The sequence below is a fragment of the Hipposideros armiger genome, unplaced genomic scaffold (assembly GCF_001890085.2).
Source record: "Hipposideros armiger isolate ML-2016 unplaced genomic scaffold, ASM189008v1 scaffold_328, whole genome shotgun sequence".
NCBI lineage: Eukaryota > Metazoa > Chordata > Mammalia > Chiroptera > Hipposideridae > Hipposideros > Hipposideros armiger.
The window spans coordinates 14686-35056 of NW_017731678.1; the positions used below are offsets into that span (position 1 = coordinate 14686).

Sequence of the window (20371 nt, forward strand, 5' to 3'; positions counted from 1 at the left end):
CAAAGTTTTTTTTTAAGGTTGCATTATAAAGGATGTCCATATCATAAATGGTGGGCTTGCCTAAATAGGCCTTTTTCTTTTCATTGACTTCTACCATTTGCTCATTCAAAAATGTTTATACGGTGCTGTATTCTTTACATGCTACATCTTGCAATTTGGGAATAGTGGATCAAGACCCGGTAAGTAATTTTTACTCAGTGTATTGCATGATGGGAAACTAGCCAAAACATGAGGGGTTTTATTGTAAGAAATGAAATCCACATCCCAGGGAGACGCACTTGGGAATGTAGAATTTATACTATATTCTATTATTCCATGTTTTATTCTGTGTACTTCAAAATAAGGATCCTATATTAGAAAGATCACAAAGCTAAAGCATCTTGCAAATGAAGTGTGGTTTTGCCAAAAAGCTCTTTGAGTTTGATGCTACCATACTATGTAGTAGAGTATTAGCAGATTCTCTCTCTCTCTCTCTCTCTCTCTCTGTCTCTCTCTCTCTCTCTTTCTCTCTCTCTCTNCACACACACACACACACACAACACACTCACTTATAGATATTCATATGTCTCTATGTTTATATCTATTCAGTTTTATGTCTGAGGCAAATGTCCAGATCACAAATACCACTTTTATAACTACTAATACTTCACTGGTAACCTTAGTGAATAAGAAAGTAATTAAAGATGTTTGAAAACCAAATAAAGTGCTCACCCTTAATAAATGTACCATCAGGTTAGAGTCAGATCACTGATTGGGTGGTGACATTTGATTTTACTGTATACCTGTTTTTTAGATAGGGGGTTTTAGTTTCTTTCTGAGGATCTCAATCTAACTAAATTAATGGCTTCTCATTTATTTTAATTAAGTGGTGACTTCTTCTTGTCTTTAGCTTTGCTCACATGTTAATCAGTGACCCAGTTTATTCAGATATAAGTTTTGAATTCTTATCAGAAAAGAGAGATCCAAAGGCGTGAGCCTAATTATTTTTAAAGTGGTTGGAGTACTATTGCTTTTTATTTTTGTTATCAGGAGTCAGAGCATTAAAAGTAAAAAAACCCCACAAAACTTCATTTTATTTAATTTTCTACATAGGAATCTGAAGTTGCTTAATGAGCGTGACTTTATTAAACCTTTATAGCAACTCGGTGAAGGCAGGTTAAAATAAAAAGAAATCAATAGCTGAGAAAGCATCAATAAAGATTCCCTTTGAAGGTTCACTAACCTGTGCAGGCCTCTGGGCTGCTGCTTCCTAGTTCATTTACTTTTATTACTAGGTTATAAAATACATATTGGAAAAATGGAAGTGAGGGATCAGTATTCATTGTTTTCTAGGCTACAAAGCAAACACCCAAATCTTGAGGTTGCTTTATGTTTGCAAAGTAAAATCGTAAAAAGTCCTTTCCTGGGAAGGCATCACTTTTGCAGAACTAGTCCACATTCTATTTGGATTCTTTGTAGTTTTTGTGACTTGAACCAAAATTTCAGAGCCATGCAACTTATATAGTAAAATAATAATGGCAATTTAAATTGGGCCTTCTTTTGTGGTAACATTTCACATTCTGAATGACATCCTGGTCTATAGGTCCCATCAGTGAAGCTGTATTAAAGGGCAGGGAGGGGGTATTTAGTTATCTATTCTGTCATTCATTTACTTGTCGTGTGTCCTGTGATCACCTGCCCTGTGCCATGCTCTGTTCTATACCCTGGAGATATTGTGGCAGATTAGACAGAAGATGTGCCTGCTCTCTGGCACTTGTTTCATTCCAGTGGGATACCCAGTCTAATATCACAGAATTACAAAGGCTGTGCGGGGAATTAAAATGTGGTGACGTGCTGATGTCTGGTTGGCTACTTTAGTTTGCTTGTGCAGGGGCACACTTAAGCTAAAATCTGAACTGTAAGAAGCAGCTATCTATGCAAAGACCAGGGAGAAGAAGGTCATGGCTGAGGAAAGAAACAGTGTAACATTTCTGGGGTGGGAAAGAGTTTGGTGGGTTTTAGGAATAGAGAGAAAGTCAGAGTAAGACACAATGGATGCTGATAGAAAATGACATTGGAAAAGGTTCTAGATAGAACGCTTTCTTCAAAGTTAGTGTTACTGTGTTATAACACTTAAATAATATTGATAATCTCAAGGCTGTGGCTCTAAAATTATATTGTATTAAATGTAACAAACTCAAGAAGGGGCAGTCAAGAAAAACAGCCGTATTTTTCCATCCATGCTGGTCAGTAAGCAACAGATTCTATGGGGTAGATTTGAAAGCCCAAGGATAGTGTTTTTACCCCTCAGTAATTGGAGGTATTAATTTGAAGGTGCCTGAAGTATTAGCAAACCTCAGGGTGTCAGCTTAGTGTATTCTACTTAGAACAGAGGTACTTCAATCACTGGTACCTTCCAGGATGGAGGCTGGCAAGAGCAATAAAATAACCCATTGTTGGAACAATAAATTACTGAATTCAGGCTTTCTTATCTAAAAAACTCAGTTCTTTTGAGCAATTTCTCTGCCTTTTATTATTGTGTGGGCTTAGGAGTCAAACTGTCTGGGTTCAAGTCCTGGCTATTCCATTTCTAGCTATGTGGCTTTCGTCAAGTCCTTACTTCTAGTATCCTCATTATTTCAGCTACGAGGTCAGACAATTAAGTTCGCGAACTCATCCTAGAAAAAGTGCTACATACCTCATTGCTGACTATCACTATGGTTACCTTGGAAGTACTACCCTTGGGAAGCTATGCACCAACGCCAGTACTTAGTCCACCCTTCAGAGCAATTTTGGAACTTTTTCTGCAATGGCCATCAGAGCTGTTGTCGTATTACCCTTGATGTCCTGAATGTCATCAAAATGTCTTCCTTTCAATATTTCCTTTCTCTTTGGGTAAAGAAAGAAGTTATTGGGAGCCAGATCAGGTGAGTAGGGAGGGTGTTCTGATACAGTTATTTGTTTACTGGCTTAAAACTCCCTCACAGACAGGGCCGTGTAAGCTGGTGCATTGTTGTGATGCAAGAGCCATGAATTGTTGGCGAAAAGTTCAGGTCATTTAACTTTTTCATGCAGCCTTTTCAGCACTTCCCAATAGTAAACTTGGTTAACTCTTTCTCCAGTTGGTACAAATTCATAATGAATAACCCCTCTGATATCAAAATAGGTTAGCAACATCATTGCAACAAGTTTGTGAACTTAATTGTCAGAACTTGTATGATTCAGATGTTAGACATATTCATCTCATGGCACTTAGGAGAATACTTTGAAACAGTAAGTACTCAATAGTGTTAGCTGCCTTTGTTGCTACTATTCTTAATTTTATCTCCCCCTCTTTTAGCAATCTTCCGAAAATGGGTAAGTCTCATAAAGTTAGATGCAAGATGGCTGCTGATAGAAATCTTCTGCCCCTCAGTGGTCACTAGGATGGAGGTGCTTAGAATGTAATTTTGGCATTCCACTTCTCCATTCAGTTCAGCAAAACAAGCTTATGTCCGTATTACTTAGTATCATTATTGTTAAAAACATTTATTGAATACCTACTAAGTTTAAGTTCTGGGCTGAAAAAAAATCTTTGTCCTCCAGGAGCTTCTGATCTGTCTCCACAACTTTCAGTCACAAAAAATTATCAAATAAAGAAAGAAAGATCAACAAAAACAATTCTGCACTGTCAGAGTGTTTTTACTATAGACAAACCAATTTGGAATTGATTAATGAACATTTTCCTATGCACACCCTTCCCATGTTGTGTGTAAATGTCCCTATGTTTGTTCTTCGGAAAGATTGAAATAGACACTTCATGTGACAATGATTTGTGAACCTGTCATGAAAGAAAAATGTACTTTTACTATTACGCTTTCATTTATTCAGACAACAAATATGCAGAGTGCCTGCAGTGCTAGATACTGGGTGGACAGCAGTGAACAAGGATAAAATAAAATCCCACATTGCGTAGAGATGACAGGTGTAGCTTGTTTGCCATAAATTTAAATCCTGTTTCTGCTCCTTGCTAGAGGTATGATTTAGGGCATGTTACTTAAACTTCTTTCTACCTTAGTCCCCTCATCTGTAAAATGGGGATACTAACCATATAGGTTGTGGCAAAGGTCAAATGACTCGTGTTCCTAACATTATCGTTATTACTGCTCTGTGCTCAGTGAGCACATCCTGTATCTCTCGTACTCAGTTCCCTGCTATAAAACTTCTTTTCTTAAACGGGTCGTCAACTCAGAGTGTCACAGTGATATCTTTAAGAGGCAACCTTTAGCCCTTGTGTAGAGCCCACCCCTCATTCTCAACATAAAAGGAGAAGTGGCCTCTGTTCTTCTGAACTATTACATATAGACCAGGGTGCTGGTTTCCCCTCACAGAGAACAGCTTTTTTATTTCTAACTCTCTGTGGCTCACTTTCTTCTCTACTGGCAGGGTGCCGATTTCTTAACATCCCGGCATCCTAACTGCCTGTTTTGTCACCGTGACTGGAGTTAGCACTTTTACTTTTCCCTCTTGTCATCTGTCTATCTTTCCTTGCCTCTTATCACTTTTCCCAAGCCTCTGGCACCCCTGGATCTCCTCTGCCAATCAGAGGGCACTCCCTCCTCTCTTGCAGGGCTGGTTAAGTCAATCATTTTGTAGTACATTGGCGAGGTCATCTATATTTCAGTTCGTTGGACATAATTCATGTCAAATGGTAAGTACAATAGGCGGATGCTGCACGAGGTAGGTTCCTCTGCCACGCCCCACACTATCCCTGTTTCCTCAGCTGAATTGTTCTGGAAGCAGATTAGATACCGAGCAGTGTAGATATTTGTGTATTTGGGGAGCACTGTTTTCCAGGAGCTGAACAAAAAATTTTTATAGCTTACATTAAAACTTAACCAATTACCTGGGGCTTCCTGACTCCCTTTAAGACTTCTCTGTAATAATGAGAGTTATGTGGGCTGGGGAGCACATTATACAGGCTTTTCATAAGAAATGATTCCCTGCTGCTCGAATGTACCAGAACATTAATGGTACCCTCATCTATAGTAACAGTAGGACGGTAGGCAACCTTTTAGAGCAGTGTAAGTAGTCCATTGGGAAAACTAAATAATTAGTATATACTTTAAATTCCATTGGCAAAATCATACCATATTTCTTCAAAACTCCTCCGATTTCTCCTAAATTATTTTTTTCAAGACAGTAAAATTATATAGTCCCAAACTGAAAATGAAAGACAATTATTTCAATTCGCAAAGACCAAAACAACTTGACTCACATTCCACAAAAAAAGTGGAGGGAAAAGAAACAGTTTTCAAGGTTTCTGGAAATTGTTATTTTCCTGTTAATGGTTATTTTCGTTAGCAAAGAGAGTTTTGGAAATAGCTATGAGATTTTTTCCTGAAACCAAATACTAGAGACTAAGTGCATTTGAATTATGTTTGGTCATATGCCTTAAAGATAAAGTTAATCTCTCCTTTCTCATATAAAGCTTCATTTTGGTTATAGTGAGCTGAGGATGACCTTTCAGGGCTAGAGGAAAGACAGAGGAACCACTAGCTATCAAGTACATTGAAATCACCAGGAAATATAGCCATGGAAGCAAAGCCCATCGAAATTTTGTGTTTGTATAGTGCCATTAACTCGTATTGAATCAATCGTGTCTTTTCCAGAAAGTGATGGCACACTCCAATAAGGATAAAAATAAGTACAAAGGGCAATTTACAAAACTCTGACCAACGTATAAGTGAACCAGAGGGGAGAGTGCAGTAACTCTGGGCCTTGGAACAGTGGCGCTGTGAACACACTTATGTCCAAAAAGAAAAGGGAAGGAAGAAGTTAACTAGAACCTGGAAGGAGCTAGTCGTTTTTTGGGTTTTTTTTTTCCACTTTTTAAAAAAATTGTGAAATAAACTTTTTTTAAAAATTAGTTTCAGCTGTACAACACAGTGCAATAGTTATACTTTTTACCCCTCAAAGTGACAACCCCCTCCCTCAATCTGCTGCCCCACTCCCCCTACCCCATATCATACATATCTGTTATAATTCCCTTGACTCCACTCCCACATTATACTCCATGTCCCGTGACTCTCTCTCTCTCTCCCTCTCTCTCTCTCTCTCTCNCTCTCTCTCTCTCTCTCTCTCTCTCTCTCTCTCTATATATATATATATATATATATATATATATATATATATATATATATTCAATTATGGTTGAGAAGGAACTGGTCTTGTACAGAAAGTTACTGTGAGTGGAACCATGGTCTTTAATTAGGGACATAGCCAGCCTACGTTACCCCTGGGAGTAAATACCCTGGTCTCCCTCTCTCTTTCCCTCTAATTTTATGTTGGAGCATTTTATTTGGAACCAACCAGAAGCCAGGAGCCTGGGAGCTCTTTGATAGAGTGCATACAGGTCTCATGGAACAGAAAACTGCGAAGAGTAGGGTGGAAAGTGGATCTGGTTGGGGAAATGAAAGGTATCTGGCATATTCCAACCTTTTGTTTTCTGTCTGCTTCTACTCTTGATGTTCATCTGGGTGAAAAATGCATGTTCCCAGCACAGGAAATGCACAAAGCCCCATCAGCTACCATATCATCCCTATGTGACATCAATTCAGGAATCTTGTAATGTGTAACTAAAATGTTGGCCACTGCCTGTATTCTTCACATAAAGTACTGGGGAAGGGGGAAAGGGAGAAAAGATGAAATGAAGAAACATAAATTTAAATTATAGCTGCTCTTCCCTTCTGTAGCTGGCCATAGGCCCACGGTGGTCATTACAGCTGCCTCCTTCTGTACGTTCTGTGTGTCCCTCACTGCCTGGCATTACTTTGACTGGCTAGCTCTTTTTCCATTCGAGGTGACCTGATCCCCATTCCTGCAGGATCTGAGTCCTTGCTGGTCTTGTCTAGGGTTGCTACCATTCTCCCTTGACTGTGACTGTTGGGAAGGGAGCGCTAAGAAGTGCTCCGCTGGGTCTCCTGGGTCATAAGAACCAGGTGGCAGGAAAGTTGCCATGCAGCCCAGGCCTTGCAGAACCCTCTCATATTCTGGGCTTCATATTCATAGCTCACCTATGGGTAACCAATTTCCCATTCCCCCATACTTTGAATATATGAAAAACCCAATTAAATCTGATTTGGGGGGGTCTGTTTCTTATGTCCATTTCTAGCATCCATGATCATATCAGTTAGCATCCCACTGAAAAACAGATGGGACACTCAAATTAACAGAATTTCAGGAAGGTTTATTTATAAGGTGTGCGTCAGGTGTAAGAAAATCACAGGGGTTATGCATGAACCAGGGACCAGTCATAGCAAAATTGTGACCACTCCTGGATCCAAAGGGTGGAAGTTACTAGAACCTGGGAAGAGAATTGTCCCGAGAAGAGCTGTGGCCTTCGTTTTAAGGTCATGGATAGCTTGACCACACAAAGGAGTATGAGAGGAATAAATACTTCTCCCTCCTCTCTTCCCCCTCAGCTCCCTTGAGGGCTCCCTAGTGGTCAGTTCAAATGGAACCCAGAGGACAAGGAGTCTGTAGTGGTGGCTCATTCAGGACAGCCGCAGGACAGAGGGCAGGGTGAGAGGGTGGGGAGCCATGCTGGAAGGGCAGATGGGAGCTATTTCTCACAGGCATGAAGTTTGAATCCTGGACGCTCCTTTCTGGACTATGAATTCCAACAAGACAGAGTCTTTTATTTATATGTCTATCCTCATTCTTAGCATAGTTCCTGCCTGCTCTAAATTAGGCACTCAGTAAATAGTTAAGTAGCCTAATCCCAACACCGTCTCTGTGACTTGGAGCAAGTCATTTATATTCTTGGATTGTCGTTTTCCTCATCTCTAAAATTAGGATACCAGTATCTGTTCTGTTTTACTTATGAGGATGTTGTAAAGGTCAAAAGAAAATGAAGTCATTAACGTATGGAAGTGCTTTGTAAACTGTAAAGTGCTGAGTTATCAAGATATTACTTCACATCTTTAAGATTCCTTCCCTCCTGTACCCAGTCAGTTATTTGATTCATGTAAATGTATTAACTCAGATTTCATACTTTTCACAGTGAGTTTTACTTTCTGGCTAATTAATCCTTTGACTCTTTCACACACCTTAAACTTCAGTAGTTGAAAGTTCAAAGCTTTCTTCCAGAGTATATTTATGCTCGAGCTCAAGCATTCTTGTTAAACGTTTCCTTTTTTTTTCTTCTTAACAAATCTTTTCACCTCCCCCCCACTTTTCTAAAGCTCTCTCTTTTTTTCTTAGATTTAATTTTTTCTCTTTTCTCTCCAGTAATTTTGATTCATATACTCTCAAATACATTCAAGGTTTGTACCTGAGAACTCTTTTGTCTTGTACACTTTTCTCTTAGGCAGTTTTATTTTTCTTCCTTGTAATAATGCTGTGTCCATCTGTACTTTGTTAGGTAAAATGATCTATGTGCTATAGTAAGTATCATTCATGGAACACTTAGCAGTTTATAAGTATCTCATTTAATCATCATAGCAATTCTATGAAGTGGGTAGTATCGAGGAATCTGAAGTCAGATTCCAAGTACTTTATTTTTTAAGAGCAGTTTTAGGTTCACAGCAAAATGGAGCAGACAGTACAGAGATTTCCCATAGACCCCCTGCCTCACATCAGTATAGCCTGTCCCATTATCAGCATTCCCCACTGGGCCAGTGCACTTGTAAAAATTGATAAACCCACAGTGACACAGCAACATCATCCAAAGGCCATAGTTTACAGGTCACTGTTGGTGTTGTACCTTCTATAGGTTTGGATGCATTTGTGATGACATGTATGAGTATACATCACTGTAGCATCATGTAGAGTATTTTCACTGCCCTAAAAATTCTCTATGCTCCACCAACCCATTCTTTTCCTTCCCTCAACCCTTGACAACTACCAATCTTTTTTTTTTTCTCCGTAGTTTGGCTTTTTCCAGAATGTCATATAGTTGGAATCACCCAGTACGTAGCCTTTTCAGATTAACTTCTTTCACTTAGTAATATGCATTTAAGATTCTTCAATGTCTTTTCATGGCTTGACAGCTCATTTTTGGGAGGGAGGGGATTAAAAATATTCCATTGTTTGGATATATCACAATTTATCCATTTACCTACTGAAGGATATCTTGGTTGTGTATGGGCAGGGGGTATATCAGAAATCTCTGTACTTTCTTCTCAATTTTGCTGTGAACCTAAAACTGCTCTTAAAAAAAATAAAGTTCTTCAAAAAAAGTTACTTGGAATCTGACTGCAGATTCCTTAATACTACCAACTTTATAGAATTGTTATGATGATTAAATGAGATGTTTATAGACCACTAAGTTTTGGCAATTAGGAATAAGGCTGCTGTAAACATCTGTGTGCAGGTTTTTGTGTGGACACAAGTTTTCAACTTATTTGGGTAAATACCAAGGAGCATGAATGCTAGATCATGTGGTAAGAATATGGTTAGTTTTGTAAGATACGGCCAATCTGTCTTCCAAAGTAGCTGTGCTCTTTTGCATTCCCACCAGCAATGAATGAGAATTCCTCTTGCTTCACATCCTCACCAGCATTTGATGTCATTGTTTCCAATTTTGGCCATTCTAATAGGTGTGCAGTAGTATCTCATTGTTGTCTTAATTTGCATTTCCCTGATGACATATGATGCGCAGCATCTTTCATATGCTTATTTGTCATTTGTATATCTATTTTGGTGAGGTGTCTGTTAATGTCTTTGGCCCATTTTTATCAGGTTGTTTTCTTGTTTAGTTTTATGAATTCTCTGTATATTGTATTTAATAGTTCTTTTTTAGATGGGCCTTTTGCAAATATTTTATCCCAGTATGTGGCTTGTTATCTCATTCTATTGACATTGTCATTTACAAAACAGTGTTTAATTTTAATGAAGTCCAAGTAGTCAATTATTTTTTTCATGGATCATGCCTTTGGTGTTGTATCTAAAAAGTCATAGCCTGTACCCAAGGTCATCTAAATTTTCTCCTGTGTTATCTTCCAAGAGTTTTATAGTTGTTCATTTTCATTTGGGTCTATGATCCATTTTGAGTTAATTTGTGTGAAGGGCGTCAAGTGTGAGTCTAGATTCTGTGTATCTGTGTGTGTATGTGTGTGTAGATGTTTACTTGTTGCAGCACCTTTTGTTAAAAAGACTATCTTTTCTCCATTGTATTGTCTTCATTTCTTTGTCTAAGATGAGTTGACTGTATTTATATGAGTCTATTTCTAGGCTCTGTATTCTGTTCTACTGATTTATTTGTCTAGTTGTTTATCAATACCCCACTGTCTTGATTACTATAGCTACGTAGTAATTCTTGAAGTCAAGTTGTGTCAGTCCTCCAACCATGTTCCTCTTCTTCAATGTTGTGTTGGATATATATATATATATATATATATATATATATATATATAAAATTTCCATATATATTTTAGAACCACAGAATAGCCACAAAATAATTTGCTGAGATTTTGATTGGGATTGCATTGAACCTATAGATCAAATTGGGAAGAACTGACATGTTGATAATCTTGAACCTTTCAATCCATAAGAATGGACTATCTCTGCATGTATTTAGTTACTGTTTTATTTCTTTCATCATAGTTTGGTGCTTTTTCTCATATAGATTATGTACACATTTTGTTAAATTTATACCTAAGTATTTAGTCTTTGAGGGGAACTAATATAAATGGCACTTTAAAATTCCACTTGTTCATTGCCGGTATATAAGAAAGCAATTTACTTTTGTGTATTAATCTGTACCTTACAACCTTGCTATAATTACTTATTAGTTCCAGGATCTTTTTTTTTTTGTCAGTTCGTTTGGATTTTCTACATAGATAGTCATGTCATCTGCCAACAAAGACAGTTATAATTCTTCCTTCCCAATGTGTATATACCTTTTATTTCTTTTTCTTGTCTTATTGCATTAGCTAGGACCCAAGTAACTTTCTGAAGGACACAGAGCTATTCAGTAGCAGTGCTAATAATGAAATCCATAACCATTTGATATCAAGGCACATACATACCCTTCAATCATTAAGCTAGCTTGCATTCAGTGTTCCTTTCTTTAATCTTACCTCGTTATTTGCAGTGTCTTAAAATGTTATTTTATTATTTGTATTTATATTACATTAATTTATGTTTTACAAGGATTTTTTTTTTTTGCAATTAATTTTTACTTGTTTGTTGTCATTTATACTTCCTTTTGTCACCTTCTTTGTGTTTTTTGGTGGGTAGCTACTTTCCTTTTTGGCTTGGTTTTCTTGTTTCCAGAGCTCTTCCTCTGTAAAATGATTTCAGCATGGAATGTAAAATTTGGAATTTAATTTTTATTTGCAGTGGTTGTTTTGCTTTACTTTCTTACCAACAAAACATATAGACAATAAACCATAAAAATTTTTCATTAATCATGGCTCATCTTGCCACCCTCAATGCAGAATGAAGTCTGTGCTTATGCTGGTCTTTGAAGCCATTAACCCCACACATAAGAGTTTCATTTTAGTGGGACTATACACCATCTTTTCAAGTCAGACCAAACCTTCAGGCAGCCTGCTTCTCCAGCTTTACCATGTTTGCTGATGGTAACTCCTGAGTCATCACAAATTCACTTTTGCCTCTTGCTGGTTCTAACCCTGTGGCTTTAATGTTGTGTTTTTTGAGTATTAAAATGATATACAATAAGTGCCAAAAAAATCCAGAACACCTATAAAAGATTAAAAAACAAAACAAATGAACAAGGATATTGCGCAGTACTCTCTCCCAGAGAAAATCATGCTTAGCATTTTTGTATGTATGATTTCAACTATATTGGCACTTAGACCATCATGAAGATATAATAGTAATTATTTTTACAAAAAGGTGCCCATTAGACATGCTATTTTTTTAAACCTCAACACTATGTTTTGGACATCTTTACATGTAGAAATATATAGACATTTATTATCTTTACTACTATGCATATTATTTCATTGCAGGTGTAAGCCATATTTATATGATCCATATTGTACTGAAGGATAACTAAATTGTTTTTCTTTCCTTATCTTCCTCTTCCTCCCCTTCTTTGCCCTCCCTCTCATTTTTCTCTACTTTCTTTTTTTTATTCTCCTTTTCTTCATTGTTCTTATCTTCCTCCTTCTGTTTCTTTTCTTTCTTCTCCTCCTCTCACCTCATGCCACTCCTTCCCCTCAAGCCTGCCTCCTCTTTTTCATCTTCCTCCTCCTTGTGTCAGCTTAAACTATTCTGCAGTAAGCCCACTTGCTTTCTTTATTTTGATTTCTTAGTACTTTTTTTTTCTTTTATCTTTTGCTTCTTCCCTCCATATTTAGGTTGATTTTCTACTTAGTCTTTCCTTTGCTCTTTTAACTTTGGTCCATGATATTCTTTCTCTCCCCATTCTGATTATTCAGCACTTTACTTTGACTTTCATTTCTGTTAATAACTAAGGTGAGAGCTGTTAAGAGCTTTGTTGATGGTTACAGTAATTCTTGTCCGAGCCAAGCTAAAATGCAGTTCTCCTGAATTTCAGAACTATGGTCTTTTTACTAGACTTAGTTCCCTCATCATGGCTGTGGCTAACAATATCCTCACATTTAGTATACAAGTTAGAGAAAGAAGCAAAGAAGCAAACAAAAACAATAGAAAAAAGATAAAAAAGAAAAGGAGAAAGAAGACTACTCACCAACTTAACTAGAGGGATTTGACTTTAGTGTTCTCTCTGCTTAGTAACTTAGTTCCAGGTGAAGTAAAAAAAGAACTCTTTGTGAATGCTTGCCTACTTTTGTTTGTTCCAAAGCTATTAAAAATGTATAATTGTTAACCTACCCAACAGTGCCAGCTGAGCTTATAGAACTAAAAGGAAGCATAATAAATAGTCAATAATATCTGTACTTAGAGGTAAGATTCTCATGCCTGATATAGTAATTTAATTTCTTTTTTTAAAATTAAAGGAGTTTGTATACAGAATTTATATACAGTATGTAATAGCAAGCAGTCAAGACTTGATCTTGTAATCTTTACTCTAAATCTTTACAAGTAAATAAAGAAATTTAAATATGTGATTAGGTAAACCAAACTAGAAGGCAGAAACCAAATGGTCTTATTAAGTATATCTTGGCAGGAAGTTTTTGCAAAGCCGAGGTCTCTTGCTATATGGTTTTTCTCATGACCATCTTTGTTTCTTTGTTGGCAGTCATTGATTCTGGCTCTGAGGCATTTTCTTATCAAACAACCCATTTGACATGAGCTAAATCATGATTGTTTATTGTGTTGTGCATTTAAGAAATATCTGGTTAAATTAATTAAAGAAGGAAGCAATTAGAGTGAGGTGGCTGTAATGCCATGGTGGTTAACGTAAGCAAACCCAAGTCTAAGCCTGTAAGCGCCTCAAGGGCACAAAATCAAATCCTAATGGCAATCAGTTACAAACAGCCAACTAGGCTTTATGCTGCAGCCAGGCAATCATTTCTGTGCTTTCCTCTCACCTGTTCTCTCTAAAAGGCTCTCCCTGAGCTCCTGTCAGTGGAGTGCTCTGAACCACTTCCTGTTTGACATCGCCATATTTGAATCGATTTTTGCTCAAACAAACTCTTAAAATTTTCAGTTTGCCTCAGTTTATCTTTTAACACTATAAAGTAAAAAGACCACATTTTAAGACCAGATGGAATTCTTTTTACGCTGATGAGATTTGCCTTTTAAAATCAAAGGAGATTAAACACTTACTCCAACATTTTGCTTCAAGTGTCTAGAAGAGTTTTTTGAGAGGAGTGGGCATTCTCTTTGTGAATTGTTGCCTCCAAATTCTATTACAAACAAGAAGTGTCGTTCCCCCCCCCTCCGCCCCGCCCTGGCCCCACACACACATCATAAGTCTGGAGTAGGAAAATAGTTACTAAAAAAAAAGCCCACTTTGTATCCTTGGGTTAGTTCATTAACCTTTCTGTGCTTAGTTTCCTCAACTACAAAATGATGATAATAGTAGTACTTAACTCATAGAATTGTTCTAAAGGAATGAAATATCTAAGTGCTTAGAACAGTGCAAAGCACATAATAATGCTATATGCCTTTGCTATGACTATTTCTACTGTTATTATGACTACTACTACTACTACTACTACTACTACTACTACTACTACTGTTATTACAATATTACTACTACTACTCACGATCCTCCCTCCTTCCATATTAATTTAAGAATTTATTGGCTCCAAATGACTTTGGCTTTGTCTACAAACAAAAAACATCCCCCACAGATGAAGATTTGCCACTAATGAAGCAGTGAAAAGCTATATTGCAAGATCTAAAGTTAATTCTGAAAGAGCAGTCCCAAAAGTGTTTTGAGTAATGAAGCAATGTTGGAGTACACATAGAATCTCTCAGATGTTTGCTCTGAAGGAAGTCTCTCTCAGCCAGACATATAGTGCACATTTTTTAAAAAGTCAGTCATGCACTTTACATCTTATTTCTCCAAGGTAAACACACTTCTTGAAACTAGAAGCTATATTTTCCACTTACATGATTTCCCCATAGCATCCAGCACGGTGTTTTAAAAATTGCAGATATTCAATAATTATCTTGATTAGCTGCTGAGGTAGAGTTGAGGGGAGGAGAGTTAAGAATAAAATGTTCTCCAGTTAATTGCAAATTCTTCCCTACTTGCATTTTATTATTTTTTCCTACAGTTTATGGAAAATGCTTTAGCAGGTATTTGTCATTTTAGTTTTTTACAATTTTGTAAATTTTATAAAAATTTGAATTCTTACAAAAGGTCCATTGTAAGATTTTGTATTTTTGTTATTGTTTCAAAATGGAAAGAAAAAGTGTTAGTGTAAAGACAAGCCTGTTCCAATTACATTTCATGAAATTTGTTAAGAGAGTCATTGAAATTAGAGCTGGTAGGGACCATGCTATTACAGCTTAAATACCCAGCAGAGTACCTGGAACACCATGGAAACTTAATAAGTTATTGAAAAGTAAAGGAATCATTTAGTACAGCCTCTTCATTTTACAGTTGAAAAGTCTGAGGCCCAGGTAACTTGTTCACAGTCACATAATGGCATAAGAGGGAGTAGAAGAAATGTTCTTTGATGTCACCATGCTTTAAATGTGGATTTCACATTTTAAACTGTAACATGGAATAGACTTTAAATTTTGTCTTCAAAGCACTTTTTGTTTCATTTTAAAGTATGTGAATAAATCACATTCTTAGCTTAATATCTGTTACATTTCAGGAGGGCAGTAGTAGGAATTTGTACAAAGCACCAGGATTGTTTTGAGGGGACAGTAGACTGTCTTTTAAGTGGCTAGCTCAAGGCCTGTTAATATTTTCATTTCCTTTCTCCCTACCGTGTTGTCTCTGTTATATATGATTAGGGGTTCCTTTCCACAATGAAAGGCTTTTCTATTGGAACCATTTGTTTCCCTCGAGACATGACGCATCTCCTATTTTGTATTTCTTAGGCTTTCAAGAAATGTTGCTTATTCTGTTGATTGATTTTCTGCCGTTTTACAGGATGGAAAAAAGGAGCCCAGTTCATGTACCTGTTTGAAGGGGCCCAAACTGTCAGAAATCGGGACAATTGCCTGGATGATTACACTCAGTGATGCTCTCCACAATTTCATCGACGGCCTGGCGATTGGGGCTTCCTGCACCTTGTCCCTTCTCCAGGGACTCAGCACTTCCATAGCAATCCTGTGCGAGGAGTTTCCTCATGAGCTAGGTGAGGGGCTTGGCTCATGTGGAAAGGCTGGTTCCTTGTTGGTTTCAATGGTGTGAGACATTACAGGTGACACCCTCTAAACCTGCTGATGTGTAACAATGAAGAAGCCCTTGTTGGACATTGATGGTTATTTTTTATCTCATCCAAAAATGGAAAAAAACTCTTCATTTGATGTTTTCTTCTTTTTCTAGGGGACTTTGTGATCCTACTCAATGCAGGAATGAGCACGCGACAGGCCTTGTTATTCAATTTCCTTTCTGCGTGCTCCTGCTATGTTGGGCTAGCTTTTGGCATTTTGGTCGGCAACAATTTTGCTCCCAATATTATATTTGCACTTGCTGGAGGCATGTTCCTCTATATTTCTCTGGCAGATATGGTAAGCAATTTTAAATTTTATCTTATTTTAGATGAAAATTTAGAAATAAACGTCTGGGTTATGATTTGACTACCTGCAAAAGGAAGTCCTTTCTGTTGTAATTTGAGACATTCTTGGTTTAACAGATAACTGTTTTTTGAGTAGTTTGTACTAATAGTAATTTGAAAGGGATTCTCACTGATTCTTTAATCTATGATCTTGTTGATAGTAGAGGAGATAATTTAGTTTTGCTATAGTAGAGATATTTTCCCAAGATTTTTGCTTTGTGGTGGATAAGTCTTGTATTCTACTCTAGTACGTTCCTTAGGACTTTTCCTTTTCTTTTGTGAGGACGTCGCAGCAGAAGAGGAATAACTTGCTCGAGTAAATAACATTCTGTTATTTCAAAGCTCTAAACAGTGAGAGCTTTTTGGGTTAAACTAAAACTGGTAAATTAAAATTGGAAAATATTTATTTGTATCAGTATATATTTGCAAAAATGCATCATGACTTTTCCGACAACCCAATATTTGTGTGTGTGTGTGTGTGTGTGTGTGTGTGTGTGTGTGTGTGTGTAAACGGAGAGGATATCAGTGGTCCTGTGCATTTTCTTACGAATCACGGACAGCTTTTTAGAAAGGGAAGATGTGCTACGTGTATGCAAATCAAGAAATATTTCCTTTGCATTTGGAACTGAATGTGTATTGCAGACATAAATTAATAATTTAATTTCCTTCACCGGCACTCGTAGCTCCACATGATAACTCTCTAGCTCTGTTCGTTGTTCTGCGCAGACCCTTATGAGAGCAAGGATTTCATCTCTTAGAACCATCTTGCATTTATATTTTCCTTCACAGAATTAATGTCTCATACTCTATTTATGCTGTCACCACTTTTCCTTTCTCTGACTTAAGAACAGAATCTATTAGCATATTCAGTTTACAGAAGTAATACTAATAAATGATGCTGTATATACTTATAGCAGTTTAGCTCTTTTCAGAATGATTTCACAACTTTCACCCATTTATTCTCATAGCGATTTTCTTAAGTTAGGTACAGGATTCGCTGTGGATCCTGGAGACCTCTTGGATGCGGGTACACACACCACTGCATACATAGCAGGCATTTTGGAATATGTTTCCTAAAGTAGCATTTACAGATCTCCTCATGGAGCCTTTTCGGTAGAAGTTACCTGCTGAGAAAGGGTAGATTTTAAGTCCAGAACTTGGGGTTTTAATTGCTTTCACTATAATGAGATTGTAATAGCCTTCAATCCTAGAACAGTACATACTTTATTTTAAAACCTTATAATGTTGTGAGGGGTAGAGCAAGCAAAAGGAAACAAATGGAAGAGAACAAGAATTAAATGAGTAGCCATTTCTGAAAGAAATGATTTATTCAGCTACAATGGGTTGATATTTCTGTACCTGGCCTGGAAATGGTTAAGACATTGGGGTGAGCAAACAAGGCACAGTCCCTCCATTCCTGGGGCTTTTCACCTGCCCAGAGGGGAACCTGAAATTCAATAAACAAAATCACACACATGACTAAGTAATTACAAAAAAAAAAAAAAAAGTCTGTGAAATGAAAGGAAAAGCAATATATATTATGACAGGTGATAATAGGGGATTCTAAGGTTAAAGTTAGAAGGGGCTAACGGAAGCCTTTTTAGGAAAGTATGATTTAAGCTGAAACCTGAAGGATTTAGCTCATTGAAAAATTGGAGGCAGAAGAGTTCAGAGAGAAGTTTTGGTGGCGGTGAAGGTTGGAGGAAGAAAAGAGGCTGGATGCATGCGAGGTCCTGAAAGAATGGCGTGGATGGAGCAGAAGGTGGGGTGGGGGTGGGGGGGACACACATAAAATGAGGTAATTCCTTTCTCGCTGATTAACTCACATGGGGAACACTATTTTAGTCCTTTTATTCTTGTTGATGTCAAATAGGGCTAGATATTCCTATCGCGCAAGCTCTACGAAAATATTTCAACATCTGAAATAAAGGACCATTCCCCATCCCCACAGAAATCTACGAGCGGCTATTTTTTATTTGACCACAAGATGGCAACAGTTATCTAACAATACATCTTTCTTCCAGTTTCCAGAGATGAACGATATGCTGAGAGAAAAGGTGACTGGAAGAAAAACCGATTTCACCTTCTTCATGATTCAGAATGCTGGAATGTTGACTGGATTCACAGCCATTCTGCTCATTACTTTGTATGCAGGAGAAATTGAATTGGAGTAATCGGAAATGAAAGCTGATGTTGTTAATGAAGACATTTAATAAATAAAAACATCTCCAAAAGGATTTCAAGCTAATCCTGTTTAGTTAAAAGATAATTTTGTTTTCAACTGTAGGTCAAGAAAACTGATTATTATTTTCAGATCTGTGGAAGAAGCCATTGTTTGTTGTTAATAATGCTTCAAAATGTTTCAGTTCTAGCCTGAAAAGCTTCCTATATGAGAGCTTTGGTAAACACCCTCTTTTTTCATGTTTCACGCATACTAGAAAATCATCACAAAGAAAGAAACATGCATTCTATAATCATTTAGACACCAAGAACGAGAGAAAAATACAAGCTGGGTTCTATAAATTTCTAAACCTCTATGGTAGGATCAAAAGTTCAAGTAGTTTCAGAGTGCTTTTCTTTCAATTAATTTGTTCTAGTGTTTTCACGAGCAAGTCCATCAAAATGCCGAAGAGAATCAAAAGGTATATTACACAGATATTAATGATTCCAAGGCCTTAATGAACTTAAGAAAGAAAGATTGCTGACAGCTTTTGCTGTTTCATATTTCAGTTAGGCACTTATAGGATTGCTTTGAAAACCATCCAATATGAATTATGAAATCAATAAAGTTCTGCTAGCTCTAAGTTTAGACTTTGTCTGATACTCTAAAGTGTAAACCCTACCAGATTCCATAAAAAGTCAGTATTGCTTTGTATGACTTATGTTGTGGTTACATCGAACAAATGGCAGAACAGTATGTAAAGCTGGTGACAACTCATTTTCTATGTACAATGTGTTTGCTTTGTGAAGGTAAAGAATATGTTGGTTTGTAGAAAGAAATTGAATATAATTTTAAGCAATTTTCTTTTAACGATGAACACAAATTTTTAGCAAAGGATATTTTAAATAAATGCAAAACAACAGCTGGACTGCTAAATGTCAAGGACTGATTATGCGTTCCTTATGGGATTGCGAGTCATTCAGAAAAGACTTCTTTTGTGTTAGGTCTACATGTTTCCCTACATGGTATACTTTGGAAAAAATTTCTGCACATCATGGTTATTTTTCTACGTTTTATAAAATATAGAGCCTGTTTACTCATTTATCAGATATAGAATGTTGGTCTAAAATCGAACACATTAACCCCAATTCACACTCCCAAGTCTCTTTAGGAAAGATGGTTATTTGACAGTGAGGAAAATGATTTATAAAAGCCAGTAATCTCAGGAATTACATTTTTTCCCCACAGACCATAAAATGGTATCACATAGCAATAACGTAGACCTGATGAATATTTAACATATATATGAATGTACATTTCACTTTATGGCTGACAATTAAAAAGTTATTGTTTGACCAAAGAGTATACAACTTTGAAACCATGTATTGTGTTATTCATTATTCATTTTAATATGTATTTGTTAGTAACTTCCATGTACCTGGTATTATGGGGGAGAGAGATAAATAGGAACTTGGTGATGTGTTTATTTCAAAGATATTAAGGAAATAAATACTGTAACGATTAATCATTGTTCATTAAAATCAGTAAGCATAGAATCTATTTTTTTATCATGCCATCTGTTGATGGTCTATTTGAAGAAATAATCCTTACCCTTTTAAAGCACAGATTGTATGTCTGGGTTAAGAAACTATTTACAACATGACATTAAAACAAATTCTTATTTGGTGGAGATCATTGCATACTTGGACTGTCGGCACACTTCATGTTACTCTCTCCATGTGTTGATCTTTTGGGCATTTTCCTTAATTATATGAGAACAGAGGCAATAGAGCATAAAGACCCAAAAGCAAAAACAAAATTGCTACTTATTGGAGACTATGGTTGCCGGTAGAAGGTAGGAAATGGAAAGCCGTGGTTAAATTTAAATTATCCTAGGTAACTATTTGAAAAAGCATAAACCAACCAGTTAACATATCTTATACTGAGGCATTTATTCTACCATTTAGACATACTGTAATCTTTAGATTTTAAAGAGGCTATGGCAAACCAAAAATGATTTCAATGTGTTTTATATTGGGTTATTTATTTATTTACTTATTTTTTATACTTTATTTTGATATTCAGTATTATTTTATATTAATTTCTG

General features: G+C 36.7%; 1 protein-coding gene across 1 annotated transcript; it reads left to right on the forward strand.

Annotated features, from left to right (window-relative positions):
* The first annotated feature begins 15272 nt into the window (after window positions 1-15272).
* On the forward strand, window positions 15273-19808 carry SLC39A8 (solute carrier family 39 member 8). Its single transcript, XM_019660756.1, has 3 exons — window positions 15273-15680; window positions 15872-16056; window positions 18128-19808. The coding sequence occupies exons 1-3, from the start codon at window positions 15548-15550 to the stop codon at window positions 18275-18277; spliced, it is 468 nt and encodes a 155-aa protein (XP_019516301.1). The 5' UTR covers window positions 15273-15547; the 3' UTR covers window positions 18278-19808.
* Window positions 19809-20371: the final 563 nt, after the last annotated feature.

Bases quoted from the DNA above. Each gene is read 5' to 3' on its own strand.
- SLC39A8 (XM_019660756.1), top strand. From the start codon at position 15,548: ATGATTACACTCAGTGATGCTCTCCACAATTTCATCGACGGCCTGGCG. The intron at 15,681-15,871 runs GTGAGGGGCTTG...TTCTTTTTCTAG, and splicing joins GGAGTTTCCTCATGAGCTAG to GGGACTTTGTGATCCTACTC. The intron at 16,057-18,127 runs GTAAGCAATTTT...TCTTTCTTCCAG, and splicing joins ATATTTCTCTGGCAGATATG to TTTCCAGAGATGAACGATAT.